At 50.3% G+C, this 22278-nt stretch overlaps 3 protein-coding genes across 10 annotated transcripts in view; all 3 read left to right on the forward strand.

Annotated features, from left to right (window-relative positions):
• The first annotated feature begins 1209 nt into the window (after positions 1-1209).
• Positions 1210-5973, forward strand: LOC136363319 (putative methyltransferase DDB_G0268948). Of its 4 annotated transcripts, none has more exons than XM_066322441.1 (7): positions 1210-1674; positions 3120-3248; positions 3517-3677; positions 3927-4140; positions 4698-4798; positions 4911-5048; positions 5546-5973. In XM_066322441.1, exons 2-7 carry the CDS (start codon positions 3138-3140, stop codon positions 5634-5636), a joined length of 816 nt encoding a protein of 271 aa, XP_066178538.1. In that variant the 5' UTR covers positions 1210-1674; positions 3120-3137; the 3' UTR covers positions 5637-5973. The 4 variants fall into 4 exon arrangements, with proteins under 4 accessions (XP_066178538.1, XP_066178539.1, XP_066178540.1 ...); XM_066322442.1 differs by lacking the exon at positions 1210-1674 and adding an exon at positions 1749-1824; XM_066322443.1 differs by lacking the exon at positions 1210-1674 and adding an exon at positions 1798-1820.
• A 1013-nt stretch (positions 5974-6986) lies between these two features.
• Positions 6987-13148, forward strand: LOC136363796 (interferon lambda-3-like). Its single transcript, XM_066323277.1, has 5 exons — positions 6987-11837; positions 12072-12167; positions 12312-12455; positions 12542-12613; positions 12725-13148. The coding sequence occupies exons 1-5, from the start codon at positions 11676-11678 to the stop codon at positions 12824-12826; spliced, it is 576 nt and encodes a 191-aa protein (XP_066179374.1). The 5' UTR covers positions 6987-11675; the 3' UTR covers positions 12827-13148.
• A 2626-nt stretch (positions 13149-15774) lies between these two features.
• Positions 15775-22278, forward strand: part of UBE2F (ubiquitin conjugating enzyme E2 F (putative)) — a 52532-nt gene continuing 46028 nt past the window's right edge. For all 5 annotated transcript variants that reach the window (XR_010743972.1, XR_010743970.1, XM_066322445.1 and 2 more), the window contains exons 1-2: positions 15775-15947; positions 17724-17857. Coding sequence is in view for 3 of the 5 variants with exons in the window: in XM_066322445.1 (XP_066178542.1) it covers positions 17740-17857 (118 nt within the window). In the remaining 2 variants the exon portion in view is untranslated. The remainder of the gene's footprint in view (positions 15948-17723; positions 17858-22278) is intronic.

Consider the following 22278-nt stretch of genomic DNA (forward strand, 5'->3'; position numbering starts at 1 on the left):
TTGATCATCTAAGTCTCTTGTTCATTTGGACTTTCTTTTGACACAAACACTGATTTTCCACAGAGAGCAGGCAGGGATAGCCCTGCTGCCAGCTGAGATCTTGAGGCACAGCTCTAACACATCAACAGAGACATCCCCAATTTGTGAATAACTCCCTTCCCTACAAGGAACTTTATCCCACTGCTTTTAAGACAAGAGAATTATGTTCTTCATTAATTTAAAGTCTGACCCCTCTAGGCTTAAAAAGATCCTTGAAGAAATACCAACTATCTTCCAACCCCTTAATTCCTCGTTGTGATAATAAATCTTGTTCTTTTTCCATCAGAGAACAAATAAACAGGGGAGAGTCTCCCGAGAGCCAAAGCCTTACAGGGATCTTAAAATCAAAACAAGTTTTCCACAAGGTAGGAGAAATACCCCTGACTTCTTCAGGGGATCCCAGGCATGAGGAGGTGCCCACCCAGCCCTGTGGGTATCCTCCCTCTTATGTGGTCCAGTAAAAAGCTTCTGAGTCAATTAAAGTTGAAATGAAATTTAAAACAATTACATTTGTAAATTCAATGCAGCAGGGTAATGGTGCCATTTGCCTCCTCTTCCTTTAGCTCCAAGCTATCCATCCACGGGTAAACTTGATGGTAAAAAATACCAATGGACTCAGGAGGACTGACAGGAGTATCTTTTGGCCTCTTTGTCACCTAAAATAGATTGATTCATTTTTCAGGTTTGATAAATTTCAGAGATGTCATTCCCAATGAAGGTCTAGTAATCCAAGACCTTGGATAATTAAAATAATTAAAATCCACAGAGTCTGAAGGTTTGGGGAACAACTTGGGAAGACTCCAGGGCTCTTTAGCATTCCTTAAGGCCTTTGGATTTAATAAGTGGGCAGGCAGGGATGACGGACAGTGTCTGATTCTCTGTGCCTGGTGTATAAACCCACATTTGGCCTAAGGCTCAGCCACCCAAATCTTGAGGAGATCCATTAATTTCTGCGTGGTGCAGGGCCATCGGGGAGCAGCTGTCCCTTGGGGAGCACAACAGAGATGGAGAATGGAGTTAAAGGCAGTATAATCCGGTGTGCCAAATGTTGGGAGAGCTCAGGAAAGGCCTGGTGCCATTTGCAGCCTGTGCCTGGCTGCTGTTCTGTTTTCCTGCAGGTGTTTGGTGGCAGCTGCAGCCCCAGTTAAACATCACCTGTGCATTGCCTGTGAGAGCAGCCCAGGGATGGCAGAGTTCAGAACAGGGCAGGTGACTCAGGCCTGGGACATCATTCCTCCCTGTGTGCAGTGGGGCTCTCAGCAAAACACGGGCAAAATGGGGGTGTCCAAACCCCAAAGAGCCAGGTTATCAAAACACAGGGGCCTGGTGACTGTGGCGTTTTCTCTTGGTGCATGATTAAGCAGCAGGTGGCCCCAAAAAATATTCAGGACACAAGCCCAGGAACTCCAACATATGCTTTGATTTAGCAAACTGCTTCAAGCCAGCCTCTGTCTTCAGTCCTTGAGTAAGTTCACTGATTTCTCTTAAAATTAGGAGTGGTTTAAAGGCTGTGCTTAATTAGCATGGACCTACGACTGCTGTGCAAAGTACAAAGTGAAGGGACTGTGCTTCCAGCAAACCACAGCTCTGTTGGCCTCAGCTGCACGGAATTAACATTACCTTCCTGAGGAAGAGGTAAAATCCTACCCCAAATCAGGGCAAACGGCCTAGATCTGAAATACCAACATTCTAAGCTCTTCAAGTGCTCTTGTTCGGGGCTCTTGCTTGATTTTCTCTTTCTGCTGGACACCAGGACGGGACTTCAGTGCAGACAGAACTCTGTAGGTATGGCTTTGGCTGCCTGCAGCATTTGAATCCTGTTCTGCTACCTTGCAGCATCTTCTGGGCTCTGCATCTGCTTCCTGAGATGTGGAGGCTGCTTGAGCATTCCCGGGATCCCTGGGCATTTTGAAAGCCGTAACTATGTAATTAGTAACCACAGAGGTGTGCAGAAGCTAAGGCTCGGCTCTGCGGCTCCAGGATCTCGGCGGGACTGAGCCCGCAGAAGCCGCCTCCTGTATTTCCCCCCGGTAGCGGCCCCGCTGCGCTGCCGGGGCGGGCGGTAGCGGGGGCGGCGCCGGCCATCCCTCGCCTTCGCCCGCCTTCCCCCTCGCCGGGCCGCGCAGCTCCGGACTGGAAAGCGCTGGGAGCTGCTGGTGCGGGGCTCGCCGGCGGTAAGGAGCGGGGGTGGCTGCGGGGGAAGGGCTCCTCTGAGCGCATGGAAAGCTGCGGCAGGATCCCCGCAGAAAGCGCTTTGGCAGCGCTGCTGTTCCCTGCTGGGAGCTCCAGCCCTGAGCCGGTTGAGCATCTCTTCCTGCACGAAGGCAGAACCCTTCATGTCCCGATGCATGTGTGTACCGCTCGATAAACTCGCTGCGGACACACAAGCGGGTGTCCTTCCCCGGGGGAATGGGCACGGAGGCCTCTGGCAGTGCCGGGGTCGGTGCCAGGGCTCCCGCACGGACAGGATACGGCACGGAGCCTTCCGGGGCGGCGCGCAGCCGAGCGGGGAGCGCCGTGCCCGGGCGGCTTCCTTGGCTCCTGGGGCCGAGCTCCGCCGAGACCGAGGGCTCCTCCCTTCCTCTCCACGCGTGGTGATGGGTTCAGTGGGATAGGGCCAAAAAACCAGCAGATGGTACAGAAAGCTCAAGGTGGAGTTCGGACTGTGTTGCTAATACTAGGAAATGGATTTCCTTTTAAAAAAAGGCAAAAAAATCCTATCAAAGACCGCCCCCCAACATGTTTTACTAGTAGTTTTTCTGCTTCACTGCTTAGCGAATTATTTGAGAGAACAGCCGGCGGAGTGGAGGAAGCAAAGGAGTTAAACAGGCCTTATGGAGTGTGTAAAACCCTGGAAAGCTTTTCGTGTTAGAGAGCGCTGGTTTGCTCCTGTGATTAGCTTAGGGCGGTGGGAGGGATTCCTGGAGAGCAGGTTCACGCTCCCTTGTTGGAGCCTCACGGGCAAAGTCCTCCCCGTGGCCCCGCCGTGAACTGAAGGCTGCAGTGCCCGCGGTCTCGGCCTAAGGAGGTGGCAGGAGCTCGGTCCCCAGTGACATCCCCGGCTTGCTGCTTCCTCCCAGGTGCCAGGTCAGCCAAGCATGGCCACCCAGATGTTCGAGGGCAGAGGGCATGCGGCCGTCTACCAGAAATACAGGTTTGCACCGGGCAAAGAGCTGAAGCAGACCATCCTCTCCTACCTGCAGGAAAAGGTGAGCGGGGTACAGCCAGGCTGGAGGAAAAATCCAAGGAGTGTTTAACTGTGGGTGGCAGTGTTTACCTTGCTGGGAGTGGCACCTTGGTTGGTGCCTCAGGGAAAGATAAAGCAGCAGGGCTCAAGGCCAGAAGGGGCACAGAAGAGGCTTTCTACAGGTTCTGCCATGCCAAGGCTGTTCCTGAGTGGGTGCTGGGAAAAGGAATGGTGTAAAAGCACAGGAATTGGGTGGCTGCCCACTGAGACACATCCACTCCTCCCCACAGAAAGCGATCCCTGCGGAGCTGGCGGTGGATGTTGGCTGTGGCTCCGGACAAGGCACCCACTTCCTTGGGCAGCACTTCAAGAAGGTGGTGGGGACGGACATCAGCGAAGCGCAGGTCCAGGAGGCCAAGGACACGCCCTGCATGCCCAACATCTCCTACCTGTGAGTGTCAGGACAGCACGCTCAGCCAAAGGCAGAACTCAGCTCCTCACCTGCAGGTGGTGGTTTGTGAGTATGACTGTTGTCAGAGCCGGCTGGCACCAAAGGATTCCATTTGATGGAATTCCCACTGTGAACAGGCATTAGACTTCCAGAAGGCGTGGTCTTGCATCCCAGACCATCAAAAAATACCGGCTGACTCCGTGTCCTGCTCTGCAATTCCCACGTCACACGTGGCTCTTTCCCTTGCAGCGTGTGCCCTGCAGAGGAGCTGCCCTTCCAGGACGGCTCCGTGGACGTGCTGACGTCCTTCACGGCCGCGCACTGGTTCGACATCGAGCGGTTCATGCGCGAGGCGCAGCGCGTGGTGAGGCCGGGCGGCTGCGTGGCCATCAGCACCTACACCGTGGACATGAGCCTGCGCTACGGAGACTGCTCCCAAACACTCACCAGCGTCTTCAGGGAGGTCAGCTGGTACAGCCTCACGCCTCGGGGGAATGTGGAGCGTTTGGGTGCAGAGAGGAAGGGTTGAGGAATCCTAATGCAGAACGGGCCAAAGGGATGGGTAAATGCAGGGTAAGGCTGAGGCAGGATTTAGAGACTTCCACATAGGGCAGACTCTGGTGGGGGTGAGAAGGGTGCCAGGGCAGATCTGGGAGCTGGTATTGTTCAGGAGACTTTTCCTGTTGCCCTGATCACAGTGAAAAGAATGGAAACAGCAGAAACTAAGTAGTCCTTTTTTTAGGAATCTTTCTGGACAAAGAGTATTTTAACAATTGGATAAAAGGAGACTCCCCACTATAAGTAAGAGCTGTGTAAGGAGGACAGGAGCCTTATTTCTGTAATAGGATCCTTGAATTCTTGACATTAAGCAAGATTTTGGTGTATTTTAATGCACCATATATGTCCTTTTAAAAAAAAGGACATATATGAATGTACCAGATGCAGGCCCAAACCAGAGTTAAGTGGCATCTGAGAACTTCAGGTGGTTTTGTGTTTGTTTTTAATACACTGTCCTTACAGTGCTGGGACAAGATTTTAGAATACTCACATAATAGACTAAAATATGTCTTGGATGACTACAAAGAGATCTTTGATGCCTTGCCATTCCCAGACAAGAAGAGGTGAGCAGAACCACTTTTGATGGTGTCAGATATTTTATCCACCACCACGTCTACCTGTTGTCTGTGTTCCCCTGCCTTTAACTTGCCAATGCTCCTTTCTTGTCCCTTGTAGAGTCACTGATATCTATGACCAAATTCCCATGACTGTTGAGGGTGTGGTTGGTTACATGGAGTCTGCCTCTCCATATCAAACCTTTAAGAAGAAAGACCCTGAAGCTGCAACATCCCTCCTCCGAGAGACTGAAAAAAGGTGAGAAAACTGCTTGGAAAAACAAGCAGGATGTGGAGGAGCTGTGCTGTACACTGCGTGCACAGGGAGGCTGTGCAGACCCCTTCAAAGCTGCAAGTGAACGTGTAGGGATATGCTCCCTCCTTTCCCCCACTTGTCAGGGGTTAAACAGCAGATCTTTATATTTTAAGCCTGTGTAGCAGTAGGATGTGTTTGCTCTGATGTATCCATGAAACCTCTGAGGTGAGACTATCCTGAGTTTTTTTTCCTGGCTTTTAATTGGCAAAGGGCATGAAAAATATTGGTGGTTGCATCTTCACCCATCTGTTTCAGCCCCAACAAGGGCCTGCTGGGAAGGGGTGCCTGCTCATTTATTCACTGACCAGAACAAGCCTTGTGGAAGCATTTCCACTCTGTGCTGTGGGGGGAAGAAGTCTGTCTCTGGTTGTGGGTGTTGCTCCACACGAGGTGGGAGCTGTCTGGGCAGGGTGAGACCCTTCCTCTGCTTGTCCTTTCAGGATGCTGGAGACAATGGGAGTTTCCTCTCGTGAGACCCCTGTGGAGTTCTGGGTGAGGCACGTCTGTGTGCTGGGGTGCAAAGGGCGCTGAGAGAGCAAACCCTTCTCCTGATCTCATGCTGCAGTGGAAGGAGAAGGTGGATTGTTCCCTAAAACCCTGCTTGTAACTGCTCTTAATCCTTGGGAATATTGGTGCTGATTTTGCTGATTGAAATGTTGGTGTCCTGTGGAAAGCAGATGGGGTTTTGTGCCCCTCAGGTTCTGTCCACCTTGGTCCTGCAGTCTGCCCAGTGCTGCTCCCTTGGCACTGGAAGTGTCCCACTGTGGACTGCTGGTTTGATAACATGGGGAAGAGAATAACAGAAACAGCTGAGAAACTCACTGTATTTCTTACACAATTAATAATATTAAAAATCAAGCAGACAAAATGTTGCCTGTGGTTCCTGTTTTACAAAGAGGCTGTGGAGCACCCACTGGTGTGGGAATAACTGTGCTACATTGACACTGAGTGTCCTGATGCCCTTAGTGCCCCTATGCTCCATGGGCAGGGTGGGTTTTGGGTGGGAAGGGCCATTGACCCCTTTCCCTGCCCTGGCGAAGCGAGGAGCTGTGCACTGTCTTTGAAGGCTGCCCTGGAAAGGGCTGTTCTCAGCCACCCTGTGCCCCCATCCCTGGTGCCTTGCTGGCTGGTGCAGGTATTAGCACCTTACCTGCCCCAGGAGTGCCTTGGCCCTGGTGAGGCCCCTCAGAACAGCTCAGGAGCCATTATGGGATCACTGCTGAAGGAGGTTTGTGCCCCATCATCCACCCACGCTGCAAATGGAAGATTAGAGGCTGCATTTTTTGGGAGGGGCAATGGGAAACATGAGGGCTCAAATCCCTGGCACAGGTCACCTGTTTGCCTTCTGGATATTTCGAGTCCAGACCCACCCTCTGCAGGGATCTTTCCCTTTCCTGTAATTCCTGCCCTTGGCAAGAAAGCTTCCCTGACACCATGGGAAGGCCTGTGCCCTCACTGTGTTCTACATCAGTGCATTTTTAAGAAAGGTGAAGTGCCACCTCTGCTCCTGACCCCAGAGAGTGGGGCTGGAGGTACTTCTGCTGAGGTGCTGGGCTCTCAGGGTCCTCACTAAGCTCCCCTCTGCTTGCCCAGGGCAGGGAGCAAAGGCTTTGTCCCCACTTGGTCCCCCAGAGTTTGAGTCCAGGGCATTCCTCTGGATGCCCTGGAAGGTCACAGGCCTCAGTAGAGAGGACTGGGATGTGAACAAGAGGGTTTGAATCCTGGCCAGGGGGCTGTGGAGCCAGCCCAGGGGGGTTGCCTGGCACAGAGCCCAGGAGGACACAGTCTCTGACTTCAGCCCGTGGAAAAAAGCTTTTAACACTGAGAGAAGAATTACAAGTCACAAAGGTGTGACAGACAGTAGTGGTGTAGTGTTGTCGCAGGGTGGAAAATTTTGTAGTTTTAGAGTTATTAGTATGGAGGTGAATGGGGAACAAGATGGAGGATTTAGGGTGGTGCCCTTGGTTCTTCTTCTCCCGTGGCCTCCATCTTCTGCTGTGATGGTGGCACAAAGTAGTTGAAGGAGATTGGGTCAGAGTAGAGTTGACCCTGTTAGTACAAGTGAGAGGTATTGGCACATCACTGTAAATAAGACACACGTAATTATCTGTATAAGAATGCTGCAACCTCCCATTGAGAGGGGAGTAGTCCTGTGTCCAAGCAGCAGAACAGACCTTGGCTGGGCACAGAGAACATTGTAAGATAAGAATTAATAAACAATGCAAAAAACCAAGAAAAAACAAGATCTTGAAGACTCCGTTTCATTCTTGCATCTGGCACAGGGCCTTCAGAGGGCAAAAGACTCTAAACCCCCTAAATCTTGGGTGCAGAACCCAAACCTGAGGCCCCAGGAAGGTGATGGGGTCTCAGAAGGACAGCTATGGTGTGGGAAGCCCATCATGGGTGGGAGGCTGGTCTCTTGTGTCCACGGCCAGGTGCTGGAGCAGCAATACTGTCACTGCCTGAGGGGCTGCTCTGGGTGCAGGTTGGGTTTGGGCCAGCAGCAGCTGTCAGGCCTCTCTCGCTGGGAGAGCATGAGGGGTCGCTCCTGCCCGGGATGACAGTGGGTGGCACCACTGCTGCCATGCCGACGGCCTCTCTGGCTGCCTGGGCCGGGGAAGCCCCAGCTCTGCTGGCAGGGCTTGTCCCTGTGAGGGGCATCCCTACAGACATTCCAACACAGGGAGGGGGGCCCCCAGGAGGTGACATCCTGTGTCCCTAGAGCGCTAGTAAAAAGCTCTAGGGAAAAATTGCTTCGGTTTTTCTCCTCACTTTAAGTTTAAAACAAGTTTAAGTCTGCTCTCTAATTACATTTCTAATTTAAAACCCTTCCCTCCCTGCACCAGCATCGCGCAGCGGGTGCCCGGCCATGATGTGACAAGCAGGGATTGCATCACCACCGTGCACAGTGGTGCAGCACCAGCCATTGCAGCTCACACGTGCTGGGAGGTGCTGAAGGGTTCTGGGAGAGGGAGTGGGGGCACTTTGGTGGCACAGACACCCTGGGCTGGCAGGGACAGGTCGGGTGATGACTGAGGAGCAGAGCCCACCTGATGCCCCCTGTCCTGGCACCATCACCATGAGCAGGGCTCCCACACATCACCCAAGGGTTTATTTTTAATCCTGGCTTTTTTGGGGCACGCTTTCTGTTTTATCTTCTCTACCCAGACTTCAGTCGGTTAAGCAGGGGTCACTTCCTCCCAGACTAGCCCACTGGGGTCAGGAGCCAGCTGGGCTCATCTTTACCCACTCCAGTGCCATGGCTTGTGGCAAAGGCTTTCCCACGCTCGTGCCGTGGAACCCGTGACTCACCACAGAGCAATTGCCTCACCCGGTGCTGATGCCAGCCCTGTCCAGTCAGGTTTCACTTTCGTTCTTGCACCTGGAAATCCCATACCTGGAATTTTTTGCTCCAAGTAAGCTTGAGTGATCCCAGCCTCCAGGCTGGATGAACCCAAGAAGGGTCTGCATCATCACCATCTGTGCTGCTCTCCTGGCACAGCACCATGGGCAGCTGGGACTGGAAAGATGACTGTGGTGGGTCCCCAGTGCCCTGTAGACTCTGTTGGGCACAGTGTGATGTTCCCAGCCCATGCTGGCGTTGGGGAACTCTCCACTGCCAGGCCAGGAGCTGGCACTGGCACAGTTTGGAGGAGCTGTGGTGAACGCAGCCATGCTTTGCTGGCTGGGCTATGGCAAAGCATGACATTGCTGAGCAAGATGCATCAAAGCCCAGGATGGCAACACCCCACCCCATAAAGAAAGAGCCCTTCTGCTGCTCAGCCCTGGGGGCTCAGCTGTGGCTGGGGGTGGCACAAATATTGGAGCAAGGTGCCCAGAGAGATCCTCGTCCCTCCATCCCAGCTGCCGCAAGCGCCGGGGGCTGCGCTCATGGCCTGGATTTGCCCCTCAGCTTTAGCTTTGGTGCCTCTGAATTTCGTTTTGCATGTTTGAAGAGACGAGGTTTCGCTTTACTTCTCCAAACAGAAATGACACCTGGGAGAGAGAAGCCACAGCGATGGGAAACAGGAGCCAAAGCTGTCCCACGAGAATGTGATGCTGCTCTGTGACCCGACGGGTGACCCGAAAGTGTCGCAGCAAGGATCGGTGGTGTGGGACCGTGGCTGGACCCCTTTCTCACTTTTCATCTATTGGGATTTTCTGCTAAGGTGCCCTCTATTCCAGCCGAGCTGCACCAGTTTGGATGACAGAAGTGGACTTACTTATGCTGGTTTGGACTTGTATTTCACAGCTACATTGATCACTAATTTTGTTGTGTTGAATAAAAATTAATCTCCTGTGAGTTTCTTTAATGGGAGAGAAAGGAAAGACAGAGTTGTCCTGTTCACCAAAAGGGCAGACAAGAGACCCCAAGGCTCAGGCTTTTAATTACTGACAACATTTTGCTGTCCTGGCTCTTCTCCAAGCTGTCTCTGCATCCAGTTTGGACAAAGTGGAACGAGCTGCTCTCCAGCCCATGCTGCCCCCTCCCATTTTTTATCTCCACCATGGTTTTCCAGGAAAGACCTGAGCCCTGTGGGAAGCTGCTGGAGCAAGAGAAGGGCTTGGGAAGGGCTCGAGAGGGGCTCAAGAAGGGCTGGATGGACCCTGTGAGTCAACAGCTGGTCCTGCTTGACTTCTTTATGATCTGGATGATGAGGGCCAGGGGACCCTCGCTGTACCAAGCTCAGTGGTGACACCAAACTGGGAGGAGTGGATGACCCAGCAGGGGATTGTGCTGCTGCTGTCCACAGGGACCTCAACAAGCTGGAGAAGTGGGCTGCTGGGAACCTCTGAAGATCAGCAGGGGGAAGGCAAAGTCCTGCACCTGAGGAGGAACAGCCCCAGGCACCCGGCAAGCTGAGGGGGCCTGGAGAGAAACAAGTGAGGCAGAAAATGACCTGGGGGTTCTGGTGGGCACCAGGTTGAACATGAGCCAGGAAAGTGTCCTGGTGGGAAAAAAGGTGAATGGTATACAGGGTTGCACTGGGAGGAGTGCCAGGGAAGGCAATTCCTCCCTTCTCCTCAGCACGAGTGAGGCCACCCCTGAGGTGCTGAGTCCAGTTTTGGGCTCCTCAGTGGGAGACAGACATGGCAGGGACTGGTGGGAGTCCAATCAAGGTCATGAAGATGCAACATCTCTCCTATGAGGAAAGGCTGAGAGAGGAGGCTCAGGGGGTCATGGTGGTGTGACAGCACAGCACACGCTGAACCAGGAAAAGTCCATGTGAACACAATAAAAAAAACAGAGAGGCTGTGAAGTGTCCACTCCATCCCTGGAGATTCTCAAAACTGGTCACTGTCCTGGGCAGCCCATGCCAGCTGATCCTGCCAGAGCAAGGGTTGGACTGGATGATGTTGAGAGGTCCCAGCCCACCTCCAAGACCACCTCCATGCCACTCTGCTCACCCACAGGTGTACTTTTATACATGCTTCCACAAGAACTTCTCTCCTTTTCTGCAACTCTCTGAAATCAGCACTTCAGTTCCAAATATGAACATTAAAAATTGGGTCCTCCTGGACTGTTCTGTGGTCCTGCAAAGTGCATTTATCCCTTCTACTTTCTTATTGTCTGCTTCTTAGATCCAGGTATTGCCCTAATTTTTTATGTTTAATGCTTGATGAACACATGAGCCTAGGAGTGACTACAGGAGGTTCCCTCGAGAGAGGGACAGTTTGCTGAGAGGTACCGTTCCAGCTGTCAGCAGAGGGATGTCAATACACCCTATTTTGTGTCTCCAGGCTGAGCAGGGAGGAAACCCCAGCCAGCTCCATTGGCTTGTAGGGTGGCAGCCTTGCTCATCTTCATCTCACTCCACAACTCTGTGGAGGGAAACTCTCTCTCTGGAAAACTTCAGGTGAAGTGCTGCTTTCACCTTTTTCCCTGCTTTGGTGGTGAGCCTGGTCCCCCAGGATAACACAGCCATAAAAGCTCATGCCTGCAGCCTGGGCTGTGCCGTGCCCACTCCTGGCTGCTGCTTATGCCCCCTCCCTGCCACGGCATTCAGGGAAACTGAAGCCTGAACTCCTGCTGCCACTCAGGAGGCACCAAACCCCTCCTGTCCCCGTGATCCTGCTGTCCCCAGGTGTCTCCCGCAGCTTTCAGCAGGGGCGGGGCTGGTGTGCCCCCCACTTTGCCAGCCACAGCCTGGCAGCAGCGCCCCCCCAGCCGCAGCATCCCTCGGCATGAGGCGGAGCAGGCAGCAGCGCTGCAGGCGGCAGGGCAGGTAACAGAGAGGAGATTCCCTGCATCACTTTCATTTTCTTGTTTCCAGCTCTATCAGCCCTGGGTTTTCCTACGAATATGAAAGCACCAGGTAGGAATAAAAGGCTGGAGATGGAGCAGCAAGACAGCCACAGCGAGCAAGGCAAAGCAGATCCCCGAGACAGCCACCAGCTCAGCGGCTCCACATCTGAACAAGGCACCTGCGGCACCTGTCAGGCACCTCTGCACCTGAGATTTAGCGAATCCTGCCCGGAGTGCTCTGGTTCATCCTCTCTGGCATCTTGCACCGCAGCCTCCTCACCTCATCGTAATCCATCGCCGGCTGTCAAGCTTTCATTGCCAAAATGTTGTGCCTCAGCCTCACCCCACTGCTCGTGCTGGTGCTGGGGGTCAGCCTGGGGGCTGGCTTTCCCCAAGAGGCCCTGACGAAGGGCTGCAGGCTGTCCAAGTACCGGATCATCGTACCCGAGAAGCAGAAGGCTGTGGACAGGATGAGACAAGAGTTTGTGAGTACTGCTGGCAACAGGGGGCTGGGGGCTGGCAGGGGGCAAGGCAGAGGGGATGCTGAATTCAAGACCTGAGTGACAAGGTGCACGTTTTCTGCAGCAGTTTGGGGATGAGGAACATGTTTTCCAAGGGCGTTTGGGGACATGAAGGATGCTGGGCCAAATTTTGTCCTGGTCTCAGACCACTCAAGGCTGGCCGGGGTTGTACAACATTGCCAGATATCACGATGAGAGTTTTTCAGTCTCTCTCTTGTTTTATGCCCGCAGAAGAACAACCCCAAATGCAACACCAGGCTCTTCTATCGGAAATGGAACGCAGTAGACCTGCCGGTAAGAGTGAGGTGATGCTGTCAAAAGGGGGTAACACCTCTCCTGTCAGCCGGGTCCACCTCCACCCGCACCCCTGGGGGTGGAGACCTCCATCCTTCAGCCCCGGTGCTTCGGGTCCCTAAGCCAGGACTCTCCCACCCACAGATGTCCGACCGAGTGGTGCTGGTGGCGGCCGAGCTGAACCTCACCACCGCCATGCTGGAGCTCCCCGCCGGCCCCAGCTTTGCCGAGGTGTGCCGGCAGCCTCTGGAATTCTTCACCCAGGCCCGGAAGGACGTGCAGGGCTGTGTGAGTGCCTCTCCGGGAGCCCTGCTCCGGGCCGGCTCAGCGGCCGCGCTGCGGGGCCGCTCCTTACCCAGCCGCTCTCCTTGCAGGTGGATCCCTCGCACCAGCCCTCGGGCAGGCTGAGGCACTGGCTGCACAAGCTGCAGGCGGCCATGCGAACAGTAAGTCAGGCCGGCGGGGTGGCGGGTTTTGGGGTGTCAGCGCCCGCACGGCTGCGCGGGGCTGGCTGCGCCCCCAGCGCAGAGCTGACCCGGCCCGTGTCCCCGCCGCAGGACAGCCCCGAGAGCACGGCGTGCCTCAGGGCCACCGCCATCCTCCACGTCATGCAAGTGCTGGACAACCTGCGCTGCGCTGCCCTCCAGGACAAGTGCTGAAGTACCCTCGGGCCCCAGCCCACGGCACCGCCCCCAAAGCACGCCCCGAGAACCGGGAAAAATCCACGGCGCTGCGCTGCTACTTCCGATTGAACATATTTAACTCTTTTTCTCACTTACGCGAGCTGAAGAAACAATTATTATTATTATTATTATTTAGCTTTTTAAGTTATTGGCTCGGGATAAGGCAAAGTAATGCCCTTCCTGAAAGAATGTGAACATGTGTATTTACAAAGTATCTTTGGGGGGGTATTTTGTTCTTAAAATGTTTGTAAGGAAATCTATTTTTTTACCTGCTATTTATTAAAGAGTATATTCTGCATACTTGCCTGTATAAATTATTTTTATGCGTTATTTAATATGAAAACTCAAGTAGTTAACTAAACTACCACAGGCAGATATGCTGCCATCACGTGTTTTTACTATGCTTTTCTGCAATACCGCAGCGCAGGTATCGCCTGCACATCTTTGCAAGGACATTGCCCAAAAGGAACCTCGTTGCGTTTAACCTGGGGACGGGGAGAAGCAAAAGCCTGGATGTTGAGTTATTTGGATAGATTCTGTCGCTTGGCCATGCCCCAGGCGCTACCCTCATGCTGCTATCTAGTATCAGCAGCAGCGCCCGAGGCAATGAAAACTCGCCCGGAGGGAAACGCCCTTGGGCCAACACCTCCCTAGGGCAGGGAAACCCCGAAGGCGTGTCTGGAATTCCCTATGGAATCCGGCGTTTGGCTGCGGCCAGGCACAGCTCCTCCTCGCACAAAGCCGGGCTGAGGTCACACCTCGGGCTCCCCGCGGGCACATTCCATCAGTTCCTCCTTTGGGATCCCACCTCCCGGCCCTGCTCCCGATTTCACCCCTCGCTTTTGAAGGCTTGCAAGAAATGCCTCTACGTACAGCCAACATCTGTGGGAGGAGGATGTTTTTAGCACATTTCTGTCCAAGGCTGCTGTGCTGTTGTTAAAAATAACCCTACAGTATTGGCTTTCCCATTTATGTATTAGCTTTTACATGTTGGTATTGATTGTAAGTATTCAAATATCGTGCAATTTATAACCCCTTTTAGCTGCTTGCTAATTTGACATAATTTCTCGTTCTAAGTATGCTCCATATAGCCCATAGAAATAGTAGTATAATGAATATATTATATATAATGTATATATACCATACAGCGTCTAGAAATAATGCTGTGATGAATGCATTGTACCGAAGCCCTTAGCAAAACATAAAATATTTCTATGTAACTTAGAGAACTGTATAAAGCAATTACGTTGTTTCCCACATCTGCTGACTGACCTCTCCAAGTGACAATATAACAGAGACACAAACCAGAGCCCCCGAGGAGAATTAGAGAAGACCTTGTTAACTCCTCATTATCAGCGAAGTGGGAAACAACAGGATAAAGCCGAAAGAAGGAATAAAATAAATTGACCTGATCTGCAAAATGCCATGCAGATAAGTCAGAGTGAAAAATCAAATAATAGAAAAAAAAAAAAAAAGTAGTTCCTACAACATTAAAAGCTCCCAAGAATATTTGAATAATGCATGAAACTTATTAATATGTATGTACCTCAGTAAAGTACTGTGTATATATATAGATAGGTAGATAACATTGCCTTAATGTACTGCTGTGTTCATTGGCTGATAGCCAGGAACACCTCAGCGCTGGACATTGTCCTTTTTTATTCCCTTATTAAACTTTCGAAAAATATCCTAAGAGTGAACATTCGCTTTTCAGACCGTGTTATCCAAAGAACGGATCTGGAGAGCAAAGCTTAAGGAGGGACAAAAGGGCTCCGGGCAGCAGTTCTGTGCTGCTTTAACTAGATTTCAGTAAGCCCAGCTCCAATTTCTTTTGGGGGAAGGGGTAGTGGTATCATTGCAGCGAATGTTTAGGATGCAAACCTAATGAGTTTTTTAGTATTTCAGTACTGAGTATTGCAGTAGCTGTCTGCCAAATTTCCCTTTTTTCAGGTCTCCAGCTTTGCCTCACCACACCTAACCTGGATGCTGCTTTAATGGCGAAGTTTTGGTTCCCTTATTTAGTGGAAGCTGCCAAATGGAAGAATTTAAGTTTATGCAACTATTTTACTGATTTCGGGGCTGATTTAACAGAACTGTGAAAATTTCTGACGTTTTTGGGCACTCTACTAACAATACCCAAGTATTCACTCTCCATTACTAAATGCACCCTTGCAATATTTTTTGACACAGATTGCATCTGATGGACTTGTGATTTTTATGATTGCTATTTCATTTGATTATTAGATTTTATTAATTATTACTGATACTTTTGGCATATTGACTGTTCCATCTGATTCACTAGTCTTCCACTCATCTGCTGCCGGAATGTACAAATAATTGATTAATTTAAGCAGGCACCAAGGCAAACGCTGCAGCCTGGTTAAGCTCTCTGCCCCTGAAACCACCCTGACAATTGCTGGCTTTTCTCCCCCTTAGTGTGTTGCCATAGACTCAGTGTAATTTATATTGCGGCTGAATCACCCCTCTTCCCACAGCAGTGTGATGGGACAGTAAAAAACTGGAATTTATCGGAAATGTCTCGCCAGGAACGTGGTGGGCTCACCATCCCTGGACGTGTTTAAGGAACGACTGGACGCGACACTCGGTGACGCAGTCTGGGTGACATGGTGAAGATCGGTCAAAGGTCGGACTCGGTGCTCTCAGAGGTCTTTCCGAGTCTTAATGATTCTGTGATTCTGTTTACAAAATGTGAGAAAATTCGGCCTGGGGACAGATAACTCCACCGACATCAACTCCCCTCAGGCACTGTAGCACCCTGCCACCGCTGAATGAGCGCCCCAATATGGCGGCGTCGCCTGAGGGGGCCCCTCAGCGACAGCCCCAACATGGCGCCGCCCTCCCGGCGGGAAACGGCCTCCCCTCCGCCCCCGTCAAACTCTCGCGAGATCCCGGCTGGAGCACTTCCCGGCCCCACCTGGGCTCTCGCGAGATCTCCGCCTCAGGAGGAGGAGGAGGAGGAAGAGGAGGAAGGCGAAGGAAGGCGAAGGAAGGAGGAGCCGCCGCCGCCGCCGCTCCCCCCGGGCCGGCGCCGGGGATGGTGTTGGCCGCGGCAGCCGGGCCCTGACGCCGCGCTCAGGTACGTGTGGGCTGTTCCCCTTCCCTCAGCCCCGGCTCGGGCCTGGCCGCTCCCGCTGTCCCCTCGTCTGGCGGCCCTCCAGGCCTGGGCTCCCGCTGGGACCCCGGCCCCGCTCCCCCGCGGTCCCCGAGCCTTGCCCAGGGGCTTCCCTGGCTCCCGGGAGCTGGAGAATTCCCGGACTCTTGCTCCCTTCCTTAGAAATGAGCCCTGCACCTCTTCCTCCCTCCTCTGTCTCCTCGGTAAAGCTTTACCTGCGATTTGTGAGTGCTTTCTTGCTGTGTTTCATTAGAATTTGGCGTACAGCCGAAGCGAATAATTTCTTTTCCAGAGTGGTCACGCTCCTTTTGGGTTTCTTGGTTGTCTAGGACAAGCTGTAAAGCTATTTAAGCATTTAATGTCTATCCAAAGTAAATTTACTTGAAATCAGCGCCTAAAAGATTGGGGGTATTTTTGAGAGGAGAGCTGGTCTGCAGTTTACAGGTATGGGGTTTTTTTTGTTTGTTTTTGTTTTTGTTTTAATTTATGGCCACGTTCATGACTTTTCAAACCTTCTCCCCCCCCCCTCTTTTAGCAGCTGTTATCTTTTCCTTCTCCAAGGAAAAATAGACTGTTTTGTTCTGCTTGTTCTCTCTTTCTCCGGGGTAAAGCCTACAGTTGTTTTAGTCGAGCCAGCCGGAATTTACATTTACCCTGAACTGTGCTTTTGTTTTTAAACATTCATCTCGAAGCTGACACACACATTACTTGTCAGCGTCAGGGAGCTTGACCTTCGTGTAGATCTCACCAGGGTTTCCTTCTGTTCGGGGACTGTTGTGAAATGTATTACTTCCTTTTTTTCAGCTTTGCTGCTCGCTTTTCTGTTCGGCTCTTCTCAGCCTCCAAGTAAAGATTATATCCTGGCTTTTTGCGTTTTCTGCCCCGTTAATTGGTTGATTTAATTGGTATGACTTAAAGAATAAGCAGTTCTCCTGCCATTTTAGCTGTCGGGGGGCCTGGAGGGTTTGAGTTTTGTCCGCATTGTGTTGGTTTTAGCCAAAATGTTAAAGAATGAGGAGTTGCCTTCGGCTGGGAGTAGGGTCAAAACACATTTAGCCGTGACAGATTGGATGTTTTGGCTTCATGACTTTGGCGTTTCTGACCGCCTTTTACTGTAATTAATCTATCGGTGCAGTTATTTTCTGGAGTGCATGGCTGGCACGGCAGAAGCATCTCTTCATCTCAGTTTTTTGGTCTCCGTGTGTCACAGGGCTTTTGCCCTGTGAGAGGAGTTCGTGTTGTCCCGCTGTGGAGATAATTGCAGCCTCCATCCCTTTCCCGTGCCCTGGGAGCTGTCTCAAGGCTCACTTCCTACTTAGAGAGTTGTTCCAGGAATCCTTCCCCTTTCTCCTTTTTATTTTATTTTTTCCCTTTTGGCCAGCCAGAAGGCAGCAGTGAATGTTGTCCTGCGAGGTGTGAAGGGGAGCAAAGGGCTATTTTCACAGCCGCTCTTTTGAAGGAGCAGCTTCAGGAGGTGAAATCGGGTTGCAAACACTCTCATAAGCCTGACCTCTCTCCAGAAAACTGAATTTCCTCTTGGGCTGATGCGCTGCACCTCCCTCAGTGCCCACAGCCCAAACAAGCCCATTCCTCAGCTGCCCAGGGCCATCCCCACCCTCAGTCACCGCGCTGTTACCTGCGTGCTCTGTGTTGGTGATGGTCTTTCACTCCGTATTCAACCACCTGGACTGGTTTTCCTCCTCGTTTGGTGACCGTGGCTGCCCTCCCGTTGTGTTCCAGGTGGGAAGCAGCAGTAATGCTAACGCTGGCAAGCAAGCTGAAGCGGGATGATGGTGTCAGAGGCCCCCGAGCGTCCAACCCAGCGTCTGACTCCACTCGCAGGGTGTCTGTCCGGGACAAACTGCTCGTTAAAGGTGAAGGAATCTATTGAAATACTTCGGGGTTTACTGGGTTTGGGTGTGTTGCCAGTAAATGGCGCTAAACTGTGTATAAATTCCCACAGGTATTTTTCGGATGTTTTATAGGACACTTATTTTTATTGAACAGTGAAAATCTAAACGAGTGTCCTCTGTACTCTGTTGAATATTAGTCTGTTGTCAATTAAAAGGTGATAAAAAATTGCAACATAAGTATCGCTGAACGTATAGGAGGAGAATGTCAACAGAAGTATATTTGCCTTAGTAGGAAAGTGGTTTTTAAGCAAGACCATCACTGCCTGTCACAGGAAGAAACATCCTGAAAGTACCTACAGTGATTTGGTGGATTTAATGGCACAGGTCAGAGGCAGCTTTGAAAAGATTAAAAAAGCAGTTCAGGGAGAGATTTTGTAGGCTAGAGTCACTGCAAGTTGAGTGTGACGTTGTGAATAATAAACCAGTGATTGTGTTGCAGTGTGGTGTGTTTTAGGAAAGGTGCTGTAGGTTTTTACTGGCTGGTGGAGAAAAAGCCCCAGACCTACTGCTTGGCAGTTGTGGGTAAGTGGGGTAGTTAATGAGACAACAATTAAACTATTTTATAGTTAAATCAGGGGCAGCTCTTTCCTGCACTTCTGTTTGGTTTTTTTTTGGTAGCATAGATAATATTGTAATTAAAAATCCATAGATGCTCACAGCTTGCAGTTACTGTGGGTTTAAACTCAGGTTCACTCCCTCTGGTAAATGTTGAGTGTTAGTGGCAAAGGATTGTGTTGTTTAGGTTGATGTTTCTGCTGAAGAGGATCAGTAGCTACAACTCTGCTGTTGGTGATGAGCTGCCACTGTTGGGATTCATTCCAGTCACAAGAAATCCACATTTCCTGGTCTTGTTTCGGAATGATTTGAGGCTGACAAGGCTGTAATTGCCTGACTGATATTACCTAACCAGCACTGTGTGTGTTTTTTTCCCAAATTAGGGTAAATTCTGGCAGATATCTGGAGCAAGGTGTCAGTGCAAATGCTGCTGCCTGAGGGCGCTGGGAAGTGTCTCAGCTGGACTGTAGGAATGTTGTAGCCAAAATTTCCTCTCTGTGTCATTATGAGGACAGGGAATTTTTATATGCTTTAAATCATGATTGTGATAATCACTCTTACACTTCCAATTTGGAAATCCTCATTTAACTTCAGTTCTGAGGGGGAAAGGTTCAGGCAGGAGAAATAAGCTCTTTAACCAAGCTAAGCTACAATGCCAAATCACTCAATATATATATAATCTGAGATTTTCCCTAACCTGCAGGTGTAGGCTTGAGGGAAAGATAGCACTGTGAAATAAATACCCTTCGAGGTTCCAGAGAAATTTTACTCTACTCTTAGAGAAATCATGTTTTTGAAAACCATACCCAGGTCTGCAGGAGAGGAAGAGAATGTAATCTATAGAAAATTAGTATTGAGACTGTAATGGTAATTGCTGTGGCTGTGATAGCAAACCAGCTATCTAAGTAAAACTATTTGAAAAAACTAAGCATTTAAACTAACACAGTTCAAACTAAGTACTGAACAAGTCCCAGGCTGACAAATGTTAAAAGCAGATCAGTGCTCATATGGCTCTGACAAACATTGAGGGCTGGATCCTGATCCTGATCATTACTGCTTAATGCATGGATAACACAGGTAAAGGAAAATCAAATTAGAATCAATTTAGAGTGATATATGCAGAGGCTGGAATGAAAAGAGGAGGGGGAAAAAGGTAAAGAAACTCTTGGTTGGGTCAGGGGGTTCAGAGTGAAATCCTTTCCGAGGAGTCTCAGTGCTGCTGGACCCAGTCTCAGGCTTGGACTCAACAGTTACATCTAAAAGACTTAGGAGACCTTAATCATGACAGCATTTAAGTGTTATATTAATTCATCAGGTGTAAACGTAAGGTAGATTCAAGAGAATGAGATGTGTACTGGTTTATAGTGTGTTCAAATCAATGCATGTAGATATACACACAAATGTATGGATACACATATCCATACTCAAAAATTCCCCCCCCAGAATCAATGAAATAGTCCTGTTAGTCCCTTTTTGGGGATTACTGAAATTTTCTGAAGTTCAAGTGAGAATGGTATCATTTCACTCAGGCTATAATTAAGCTAAGGAATGTTCCAAAGCCATCAGGGAATGACTGATTGTTCCTACTCCCATCTCCCTCCTTGTCCAGGCAGCAGGAGTTCCTGGTACAGTTCAGGAATGTTTCACCACCCTGGCAAAGGCCAGGGCCTGATAGGAATTGCTGAATTCAGAGCAGGCCAGAGGTTGGGAGAGAGGATAGATCACCACAACCACGGTGCTCTCCCAGAGGAGCTGCAGGAGCAGCTGTCAGTCTGGCCAGGATGTTTCTGGGTGAAATGGGAACTGTCAGGAGAAGCAGATCATTCCAGTGTAACTGCTGGAAGTGAGAGGGAAGTGTAGTGGCAAAGACTTGCTGGGGATGTTCAGTTTTAAGCTGCTTAAGTTAAATGTAGGCCATTTGTTTATAAAAGTTTCTGGAGCTTGCTTCAGCACTTTAAGATAGATCAGCAGCATCTAGGCTGTTGTGGGACTGAGTGGAGGTGAACTTCTGGTGTTGGTGGTGTTTCCAAGTCACATAAACATTGCAGGAGTGCAGGGCTGCCTGCCAAAGGTGTGCAGTGCTGCTGCTGCAGCTGGACCAGCACCAGAGCTTTTATGAAAGGCTTGTTTGTATGGAGCTGTCATAGCTGAACTTCGGCTGCTGTACTGGATCCCAAAGTCAGTAGGAGCCTGGAAAAACAGCTGTCATTAGAAGTTGTTACGGTGTGTGTTTTGGCTGGAGTTACAAACAAATGACAGGGGCAGAGTGAGGGAAAGGCTCCATCAGGTCAGTGTGTTGGTAACAAATTAGAAAATAATCTCTCCTGCATAAAAGAAGAGAAATCCTGGCCTTCAGCAAGGGAGAGGAGATGAGAAAATGGCCCCAGGGTGTTCAACAGGCAGTAGTGAAGCACCACTGTTCTATTCCTGCTCCACAGTAAATTGGGAATAGTCTAATAAATCCTGCAGATGGATGTCTGCCAGCTTTGCTAAGGTATTGTCCAGATACAGACAGTGTCTGGTTTTTTTCTGGAAGTAAATTGCAGCCAGCCTTGTTTGTGTTGATGGACAGTCCAGTCCAGGAAGGCAGTGCAGGATCTTTGAGGGATGTGTTGTCACACTGACACTCCTGCAGCCCTCAGCTGTGTTGTGTCCTCTGCCTGGGCAGTAGATCAGTGCTCTTTTGATTGAGGTGATGACCACAACCCCAGCCACCCACCAGTGTAGGTGATGCCTACAAACTTTTAAAGACTTGGCATAGACCAGGAAAAGTAAGTGCTGATTTAGGCACTGTGGGTGTGAAGGAACATCTCAGCTGCTGTGTGAAATAGTGGTGTCAGGCACTGATCTTGACTTTATTGATGGGTGCACATTAAACAGGCTTTGTTCCATTTTTGGGGAAAAGCTGCTTGTAAAATACTGGTGCCCTTTGTTAGTTCTTCCTTAAGTTATTCCTTTGACTGCTTATATCCAACATAGTTACAGATTCAGGTATCAGTCATGCCTTAGGACACTCGGGTTATTTTATGGACATATTATGAATGGAAATCTCTCTATCACTAAAGTTTTGTATGTAGGGCAGTAATTGAGTCATTTGGATATTCTCTTCCAGCTGTAGAGAGGGTCTAGTAAAGCACAGCTTTGTTCAAAGCTGTGACTCATCTGTACATCTGTTCTCCCTGCATTTCCATCTAGGCTCAGATGGAGAGTAAGGCCCTAATTCTGTAGGCCTAGCACCCAAATTGAAATAGAGCAAGCCCTGCAATTGCTTGAGCAGCTTTCATTTTGTTCTGTGCTGCAGAGGCAATTTCTAATGTTCTGTTCATCTCTCAGGGGAACTTGATTAAGCTGGGAGCAGGGGCCACATGACTGTTCCTCCAGGATGGCAAACATGCAGTGCTGAACTTGAAAGGCAGCTCCTTTCGGAAATTTGAGAAGGGCTGAGGGCAAACCAAAGCGATGTTTAAGACCAGTATTGTATAAGGAGGGTGACTGCTAAATGGAATTGAGGATGGACAGGATGGCAGCAGCAGCTTGTGGATCACAAAGCTTGTCCCTTAGGCTGCATTTTTGGTAGTGCACAGAAAATTCATCGTTCTGTTTTATATTACTACTGCTGCTTAGTTTGATTGTGGCAACTTGAAATAACTTAATCTATGTGGAAGTGAGTTAACAAGGTTTATTCCTCGGTTGTTTTCAGTTGCTGTGGCTTTTACAACCATATTTATGTAACCAGGCAATATCCTCTGTGTGCCTCTGTATAAGCCCGAGAGAATGGAAGTGGCAAACTGATAATAAAAGTGAGGTGAATATCCATTGCAACTAAA

The sequence above is a fragment of the Sylvia atricapilla genome, chromosome 7 (genome assembly GCF_009819655.1).
Source record: "Sylvia atricapilla isolate bSylAtr1 chromosome 7, bSylAtr1.pri, whole genome shotgun sequence".
Lineage (NCBI taxonomy): Eukaryota > Metazoa > Chordata > Aves > Passeriformes > Sylviidae > Sylvia > Sylvia atricapilla.

Excerpts from the sequence above, each read along its gene's own strand:
- LOC136363319 (XM_066322441.1), top strand. The coding sequence starts at position 3,138 with ATGGCCACCCAGATGTTCGAGGGCAGAGGGCATGCGGCCGTCTACCAG. Across the intron at positions 3,249-3,516 it reads TCTCCTACCTGCAGGAAAAG|AAAGCGATCCCTGCGGAGCT; the intron begins GTGAGCGGGGTA and ends TCCTCCCCACAG. Across the intron at positions 5,049-5,545 it reads CTCCGAGAGACTGAAAAAAG|GATGCTGGAGACAATGGGAG; the intron begins GTGAGAAAACTG and ends TTGTCCTTTCAG.
- LOC136363796 (XM_066323277.1), top strand. The coding sequence starts at position 11,676 with ATGTTGTGCCTCAGCCTCACCCCACTGCTCGTGCTGGTGCTGGGGGTC. Across the intron at positions 11,838-12,071 it reads ACAGGATGAGACAAGAGTTT|TTTTTCAGTCTCTCTCTTGT; the intron begins GTGAGTACTGCT and ends TCACGATGAGAG. Across the intron at positions 12,614-12,724 it reads TGCAGGCGGCCATGCGAACA|GACAGCCCCGAGAGCACGGC; the intron begins GTAAGTCAGGCC and ends TCCCCGCCGCAG.